This window comes from Rhineura floridana, chromosome 2 (genome assembly GCF_030035675.1).
Source record: "Rhineura floridana isolate rRhiFlo1 chromosome 2, rRhiFlo1.hap2, whole genome shotgun sequence".
Lineage (NCBI taxonomy): Eukaryota > Metazoa > Chordata > Lepidosauria > Squamata > Rhineuridae > Rhineura > Rhineura floridana.
The window spans coordinates 168211319-168220696 of NC_084481.1; the positions used below are offsets into that span (position 1 = coordinate 168211319).

Below are 9378 nucleotides of genomic sequence, written 5' to 3' on the forward strand. Positions count from 1 at the left end.
GGTGATATAGGATGAGGCATTCATTGACATATTTGGCTCCCAATCATTTTGAGCATTTAAAGTCAACACTAATACCTTGAATTCAGCACAGAAGCATACTGATATCCAGTGTAGATCTTTTAGAATCACCATTCTATGATTTTAACTAGCTGCTCCTTTCTGAACAGTCTGGCAGCTGCATTTTCTACTGTTTGTAGCTTCTGGCCCATCTTCAGGGGCAGGTCCAAGAAAAGCATAAAGCATATTACAGTAATCCAAATGGGAAGTAACCAGAACATGGGTCATTGTGGCCAGGCCCTTTTTTCCAGTAAGGGGGAGATGGCACTCAGTATCATGAAAGCCACTTCTGTCTCTGGTGAAAGTGCTGGATCAAGGAGTTCCCCAGACTACACACCTGTTCTTTCAAAGGTAGTGTGAACCCATCTAAATTAGGCTGTCTCTCCAATTCCCCAAACCCAAGAACCACTCATCTGCAGGGTCTCCATCTTATCAGGATTGCCTCAGTTTGTTGATCCTCATCAAGCTCATTACTACTGCCACACACCAGTCCAACACCTGCATCACCTCACATGATTCTGATGATGAGAAACAGTGCTGAGTATCTGTTAACACCTTGCTCCCAACCCTGATGCCCTCCCCCAGCAGCTTCACAAAGATGTTAAAGAGCATTGGCAGTAGAAAGGAACGTTGCAGGACCCCACAGAACAACAGCCATGTCACCAAGTAGAAGTCCCCCTGTGCTACTTTCTGAAATCAGTCCCACAGATAGGATTGTAACCACCATATTACCATGCTTTCAGCTCCTAACCCAAAGAGATGGTCCAGCAAGATACCATGGCTATCTTGCTGGTTAAAGCCAACAGGTGAAGGAAGATCAACAGGGATGCACTCCACCCTTCCCTTTCTTGATAAATGCGACCAAAGCCATTTTGGTGCAAAAACTAGACATGAATCAAGACTGAAATATATTCATATAATCTGCTCCCTTCAAGCATACCCAAAAATGCCCAGCCACCATCTCTCTCAAGCACCTTTCCCCAAAAGGATTTTGTGGGTGTGTGACCGGGAAGTAAGCATCATAAATGTCTGGGTCCAAAGAGTTTCTTAAGGCACTCCCCTCCTCCACATCCCCAAGGAGGAATTTATCACTCCCTAGATCCACCTGGTCAATCCCTTCTGGCTGGATATTAATAGCCATGATGGGCAAGTCATGAGCACACGTGGCAGGCCAGAGCCTTCCAGGAACACTGTCCACATCAGGCCACATTTACTAAACTGATCCCAAACATCCTGACTTAATGGTGCTCTACATACTTTCACTGGATCTGCAATAATGGCAGCATCAAGTTCAGCACAACTACAAGTGACTTTACCCTCAAAAGTGCCTCACAAAGGCTCCAACACTCTCAACATGTGGGCCAGATTTTAACAGCCCTGTAAACTCAGAACAGGTCTGTTGGTTCAGTGGTATATTCCATATAAGAGTGGCAAAATGCTGCTCTTCAGCAAGCTTTATCTTTCCTGTTTGAAACATGATCCCATGTGATAATGTAGGCACGGTAGACTTTCAGCAACACAATCCTAAGCATACTTACTCAGAAGTAAGACCTACTGTATTCAGATATTTATCCTTGGGTAAGTAGCCATAGGAAGGCAACCTTTAACTGGCTGAAAATAATCCCAGCTGTATTATCCTTTACCAATCTAGAAAAGCTTTTACTCAACAAGCTGGAGAGAAAAAAACAATGTGAACACTAGTCAACACTCCCTAGTCTAAAAGCAGGAAGGATATGTTTAAGTCAAGTAATATTCAAGAATATCCACAAGAAAACTAAAAGCTGTCTACGTATTACAATTACACAGCTCTTCCTCAAGAGAGCTCAGCGGCATATATAAGGTTTCCAGGACTAGATCTACTTTGAATGATTGAAGGGATTTCTCAGACTAAGACTAGTAATGTAGATTCTCAAAGATATTGCAAGGACTTGTTTCTTCTCCCTTTTGAATATGTTGCTTGGAAAATATACAAATGGGCCACAAATTTAAATACTTCCAACACATATAGGAAGTCCTTATCAAATGAATGAATGAAAGTACATAATCGCTACAGGACCATGAGTTAGGAAATGCTTATTGTAGCCCAATATTGCCCAAGAGAAACATCTTGGGAACTGCCAACGGGCTTTAAGAATGAGTGCCCAAGTTTGCTTTTTTCTTCTTCCCTCTCTGCCCCTTTCCACTTCTGTCTTGAGCTTTTTAGATTGTAAGGCTGCGGGCAGGGACTGACTTATATTAACTGATTGTATACAAGCCTATCTGGGAGCCTTTTTGTCAGATTAGGTACAAATACAATAAATCAATAAATAATTGTAGCCCAATATTGCTTATTCCGCATTCATTTTCTAACTCTAGCCAGATAATTATAACAAAGATTTATTACAAGTATCATTTCTGTCCACTATGGTTAGAAGCTGAACATGTATCAAAACACTAATCTTTTCTTTCAAAATACTAATACTTTCTTTAAAGTTTAATCCTACCTTTCAGGTGATTCTTGCTTTAATACCGGACTATCACACATATGCATATCTGTCTCCATAAAACCCAGAAAATCATGATAAGGACTGACACAGTCTCTATCCAAATCTGTGTTACACATTCCACTAAATGATGGCTCTTTGTCCCTCTGCCCTGGATCAGAAAGGTCACCTTCGGTGAGATGTCTGTGATTGCTGGGAGAACTATTAACACTACCTCCTTCCTGGTCTGAGCTACCATTTTGCTTCACATCACGTTGAAGTCTACTGCTCAGGCCATCATCTCTGAACCCTTTTGCAAATGGATTGTAGTCTATTTTTAATTGTGTAATTTGTATGTTTTGATAGGCAGTCACAGCAAAGAACTCTGTCTGGGGGAAAGTGAAGGTATGGACATCAGGACCATTTAGCTGAATAACCTCTGTGGCTTTGTCAGCAGGCACCAAGTGTAGTCGAGGTAGATAGCGGTGCATAGAGTGCAGAATGATATGTCCTTCCTGGTCCAAGGTATTATTGGTAAGTTTGAGTTTGTAGAAAGAGACTGGCTGGTGCATCCAGTAACGACCAGTTGATGGCGATTCTGGGTGAATGAATACTCTTCCCAGCACATGGGGTTCTGCTTTCCCACTGGGCTCCCAACCCTGGCCATTCCATTTATAGCGTAAATTGTCAACAGGAGAAATATCCATCACTAGGATATACTTCAGTTTGGAGTCTAAGCCCGTTATCCAGTATCGACAGTATGGAAACATCCGTCTTCCCTGCTTAGTCAGAATCATTTCTGTGCTACGATAGTAGAACTCATTCCACATATTGTTGTTGTCCAGGGTTACAGTAATGCTTCCTGAGGTAAAATCTGCTGGCAGAGTGTTCTTCACTTTAGATTTTATTGGTGCTGCTGCACTGCTAGCAAGACCACAGCCATCTTGATTTGAAGCTAAGGCTCCCTGGTCAGCTTTTCCAGTGCTCTGTGGCTGTTTCACAAGCACGTAAAGCGCAGGTGCTGTACCTGATGCCATTCCACCATCCTGGTTTCCTAGCACAACTGCTTGGTTCTCCATTATGGAATGAAACGTCTCCAAATATTTCACAGTTCTGACGATTTTTCCTTCATGTTCATCATTCTGGAAAAAAAATCAGTGAAACATATAACAGCCATACAATGTTAGCAAGACATGTTACATTATAAAGCATCCCTTCAGAACATATCACGCTGACTGTCTTTACATGTAAAACTATACACTCCTACTGTCAGCTTTACCAATAATATAGCCAAAACAGATAATCACTTAGCAAGAATCTGGTATAATAATAGATTCAGGTAGTAAAAATAAAGTATCTGAACTTATGAAAGAGTAGAAAATCAGAATGGGAAAACTGACTATGGAAGGTCTCAACTCTAGAATTAGACTAAACTTCACTAAATCAGAAAATGGGGATGTTACCTCTAACAACAGTTTGGCATTATGTCTGAGCTGAGCCAAATGTGTGTCAGAAGGTTAGATTCAGTTTTAACAGATAAATCCACACATTAAGGTAAGCATTCAAGTTGAATTTTAAACCCAGTTAATTTTCTAAAAGAGCATCCCAATATAATTTTATTTTAAGATATGAACCAATATTTTAAACAGTGATTTTATGCCCACTATGTGGATTACCTGTAATCGTAATTCCAGAAAGTTACATGATTAGGGTTTAATATTTGTGGTAAGAGGTTAAATGCATCCTCAAAAATCATTTGCGTGAAAGCCTTAAGTGACAAGGAATTACATGCAGGTGAATGAGCGGGCAGGCCTATGGATGGAGCACTCAGCCATCATCTGCATAGAAAGCAAGCAAGCTGGCAGAAGAGGGGACCCCCTTTTCTACACTTAGCACAGAAATGTAAAGAACTGCTGGAGAAAGAACTTAGCTGTTTTTTCCTGTCAGCCCAGTAAAAAAAAAAATGGAGGTGAGGTTAGTACATTTTGTGGGCTTATCAACAAGGTTGTCTTAAAGTCATTTTCAGGTAGGTATACACTTATAGATTATGTGCTACTACTTACGTTTGCTGGATATACTTAATCTCCCAGACAAGCTAAAAGGCTAAAATTTGATACACGTTCAGCCCATCTTAGAGTGATGCGACAACTACAAAAACACAGTATTTTACTAATGAGCATACTTTGGCTTGTTGCAGACCATGGTATGGAAGTTACCGTGGCTCAAGGGCTCCACACGCATTTCTCTCCACTAATTCATGGTTTATTGTAACCATTAAGACATATCCAGTTATTCTATGCATGGAAGAGAAAAGGTGATCGCACCCTGCTGCTATACCCAGCCTTCCAATACTAGGCGAGGAGATTGAAGGTTTCTTGATCATGGGAAGGCCTGAAAGTGAATTCAGCCAAAAGCATTTACAATCTCCCTTCAGACATTCTGATTTATTGCTAGAAGATTGGGGGTGGAGTGGATCAGGCTAGCATGTCCAGCCCAGCATCATGGACAGAATTAAGAATGCCTGAATAAGATTTAGTTTGCCATGACGTCTGAACTGGGACACCTATGGTTACTGCAAACCAGAAGCGGAGGAGGGAACTGGCATGAATGAGGTGAGGAGCAGCCTGAGAGGCCACAGCATGTTCCTAAAAGCTCAAGCCATGGTTTGGCTAGAACATATGAACCAGGCATTTACACTGTTCAGCAGAGCTTTTCAAACTATGTAACTATAGCTTAAAATTTCAATAAATGCCAATCTGGAAAAAACGGGTTGGGGTACACACCCCAATTTTAAAAAAAGATTTTCATTTTTTTTAAAAAAAATCACATTAAGGTTATTCTGTGCTACTACAATTCTACAAGACTGCAAGTTTGCCTCAGGTCAGGGGTACCTGTACCCAGAAAAGATAAGGTATTAGAAAAGCCTCTCTCAGAAGAAGACAGACTTCTAATTAAGATTTTTAATTCAAATTCTAGGGCAATTCATTAAAACAAAAAACCAATCTATAATATTCACACAAGAACAAAATCCATTTAGAAGTAACTATATAAGCAAAAATAGTAGCTGATATCGAATCATGGTGTCGTGCTCGAGCAACAGAGTTCTACTTGTACAAAGTGCACTTCCTCTTCTTTTCCTCCCCTTCCCCCAAATTTGCTTCATACATACTCCAAAGCAAAATCGGTGGAAAGGGAAGGTCCCATTGTACCTGCTAGCATGAGGTACTCATTAGTGTCATATGAAACTTTAAAAAAAAAATATTGTACAATTACAAATACTAACTTGTAAAAATACAGTTAACACCGACCTAACAGAATTTGCCTACATTAATTAATAATCAATACTTAATTATCACTGAAGTGCCATGCAGGACTGTCAGGATTTACATAATAAAACTGGGTTTTTCTGCTAGCACCTGTGTAACTGGGAACTAGTGACCTATCAATTACTACCCTTATCTCAATAAAGAGCAGTTATACAGCAACATATCAATCACACATGGATGAATTAGCCCTATGACATTGATGAGCAAAGTAACATTACCCTTCTGAACTATTTTATTCATAACCAAAAGGGGAAAGGGAATCTTCTCATCATCATCTGAATCTGCCAAATATGTAATTCTAATACTATCAATTGCTCCTTAAAAGCATTTTTTTAAAAAAGAAAGAATAAGGATGCAAGGCATATAAAGTCCATGTTCAAATCCATGCTCAGGCCCATGAAGCTACCTGTGAGACCTTGCACTAGGCATTATCTCTCAACCTAATTCAACTCACAAGATTATTGCAAGAATAAAAAGGCTGGGAGGAAGTAGAAAGGAGTGGAAAACCACGAGTTCCTTGAGGAAAGATAAGATAACATAATAGGATTATGCTGCTTTGCCCAAATTACTGGTCACTGCACCTGAAAATGTGTGCATAACCAAGCCACCATTTCACCAGAATTGTATCATAAAGTGTGATGTTAGTATGGCACTGCAGAACTTTAGAGCAGCATTACTACGAAATACCACAGCTGGTATTCTATGCATAAAAAAAATAATGGAGAATGACAAGTCAATGACTACAGCCTTTTATGTTTTTTTTAAAACAGAGGCACAAAAGACAAAACACAGATTCTAAGGAACTGTTTTTTCTGTGCTAGCTCAGAAACTATCAATGGTCTACAATGTAGAAGAAAAAATAGCACAGTAGTTTTCCATATTAAATCTTAGTACAACATTTACACTGATTAATATAAAATAAACAGAACACTTACTCCAGAACAAATCCATTTAAGTCAATTGGTAATAATCCAGTGCAAGATTGCTCTCTAGAAAATAGATACTGCCACCTTCAGAGTTCTCTCACAACAATAAAAAACAACTACAAAATCCCCCAATCCCAAAAGCACTAGTAATATTGTTTTCTTCTTGTATCATCCTTAGCTAAATTTAACATTATCTGAAATTCTAAAATGTTAGGCTGGGGGAGTGTACATTTAGTTCTATACAAAAATGTAGTGATAATAAATTAATATAGTAAAATAATTTAAAGTGAATCTTGATTTTATGTTTTATAAACAATTGCTATCAATTTAAAATACAACATGTCAAGTACTGTACACATCACACATGTTCTATAGCAGTGGTTGATTAAGAACAGTCATAAGGCTTAAAATAAGGGATGCATTTATTTGTGCTTTTTTCCCCAACACTGGAGGTTATCTGGGATTAGTATTGCCTTGTAGACAAACAGTGACAACATAATCTACAGCAGTTTTGAATCTTGCCTCCCCTGTGTTACATAATTAAGGGAGGAGCATATAAGAAGGAATTCTATGCCTTTCAAAAAATGACAGATGAACTAAAATATAACTTACATGCCAATGGTTCTCACTGGCATAAGGAGCCTAAACACAATTACTTGGAAGTAAACACAATTACTTGGAAGTGTTACTTCCTTGTAAAGACATTTTGTGGTGTTATGGAGATTTAAGTAGGATTCAGCAATACGTTCTATATGTATATCAATGCAATTTAGGTCCTTGATCCTATCTGTTGACTTTTCAACTGGAATACTCTGGAAAGTCACGTGTACTCATAGAATGCAGAGGATTGCCCTCCAGGGAGAAATTCTCGCCGCTTCTTCCCAATCTGCATAAACACAGCTCCTCAATAATTAGCCAATGAACATATGCTACCAACATGGAAGGCAAAACCGCCATAACACTACACGATCAACGAGTACAGGGGCGGGGAAAGAAGATGAAAGAGAGGGAAACGTCAGAAAACAGCAGCAAGCAGAGGTAAGTCAAAGGCCCATAGTTCGGCGGCGCGCGTTACGAACCCAGCGGCGTCCTACAAGTGTATGTGTACAACATGTACATGCCCGCCCCGAAAGCCAGATTGCTGCGTCCCCCGCCCCGACATCTTGACAGAGCCAAAACCTCCTGCCGCGCGACCTAACTCTGTTGCCTTCCTTATGCGTAAGAGCAAGCCGCCGCTCAGCCGCAGCGCCTCATGCAGCATACGCGAAGGCGCCTCGAACTCCGACTCCCCGCGTGGCGAGAGGAGCCTCCCTGACACGCAAGGAACTGCGCACTCTCGACCGTTCCCGCCCCTCCCCCTCAGAGGCTTCGAGCCCGCTCGCTAGCTCATGGCCGCCCCAAATGGGTGTTAATTTTCTCAGCTGGCACCGTCCTCGGTAGGAGGTGTGCGAGACACGCGGAAACTGCGCGCGAGCCAATGGGCGCGCTGGTGAAGGCCTGATGTTTCCCCGCTGTTTGCCCCCTGTCGCGCCGCGCCAGTTACCGTAAAATTGTGAGTGGGGCAACGGAACCCCCTCCCCCCTCCTGCTATGTTCACAGTCAAATCGTGTTACCCGATGGAGAGAACGTGCGCACGCACCCATGTGACGTCGTCGGCGCTCCTCAAGTAGCGCACGCGCTGTGCCGGCCCGCGCACCTCCTCCTCCTCGCCTGCAGGCTGTCACGTGCCCGCGGCACGCCTCTTCCCCCCCCCCCCGCTCGTCTTCGTATCCCTTTTGCGCTTGCCCTGTTAGTTTTGCGTGAGGTACCTCGCGGCTACGTAAAAGAACGTTCTGGAATTCCCGCTTCTTCCCAACTGTCACTCCAAATACACACGCTCGCTAACGAGTGGAGGCCTGTTGCTTACGCTACTCAAGTTTAAGAATCTCTCCCAGTTGCCTCCCCCCTTCTCCCCCCCCGACGTTCACTCGAAGCATTTGGGCATCCAAAGGATTCGCCTGCCTCGCTACCAGCAAGAAGCGGCGACGTAGCGCTTTTCCCTTCATGTCCGCACCTTTGTTAGTGTTATGGCGGGCGTTCTCAAGGTTGTGCCAGCCACTCGCGGATCGCTACACCGGAGCGTAGGAGGATGCGGGTCAGCTTGCCCGGAATGACCTGAGGAGGGAAGCCTCGCCCATCTAGTGTGAAGTCCTGCTCCCCTAGGAGAATAGCGCAACTGCAGCGACTGACAGAGGAGCCGCCCCGTTTTCAGGCTGCAGCTCTGTGCCTCCTGCTCCTCTTGTTAAGGCAGGGCCGCTCTTTGTTTATATAATAAAAGCTGAGCGAGGCTTTCTTTCCCCCGCCCGTCCGTTCACTCGCCCGCTCCCAACCAGCCAGCACACTCGGCTCAGAAGAGTATCCAAGAGTCCTCGTTGCAACTAGTCATGTGCACGCTGGCCTTTCTCCATATGCCACCTTTTTTATTTATTCTCTTTGCCTGCCCTTCACCATAATGTCCCATAGCAGGTACTTGAAGGAGCACCTTCGTCCTTATGCTCCTGGGTTTGTTTATACCTGGGGATGAAAACTACTTTACAATCTCACTGCCTGAGGTTAGAGCATAAAGGA

At 42.5% G+C, this 9378-nt stretch overlaps 1 protein-coding gene across 10 annotated transcripts in view; it reads right to left on the minus strand.

The window, feature by feature from the left end:
- MGA (MAX dimerization protein MGA) overlaps positions 1-9036 on the minus strand; it is an 89056-nt gene extending 80020 nt beyond the window's left edge. For 3 of the 10 annotated variants that reach the window (XM_061611359.1, XM_061611366.1, XM_061611367.1), the window contains exons 1-2: positions 8411-8490; positions 2541-3661 (exon numbers count right to left, since the gene is read on the minus strand). In XM_061611359.1, the coding sequence (XP_061467343.1) occupies positions 2541-3598 (1058 nt within the window). In that variant the 5' untranslated portion in view covers positions 3599-3661; positions 8411-8490. The other 7 variants (XM_061611363.1, XM_061611368.1, XM_061611361.1 and 4 more) reach the window with 7 other exon arrangements.
- Between the last annotated feature and the right edge of the window lie 342 nt (positions 9037-9378).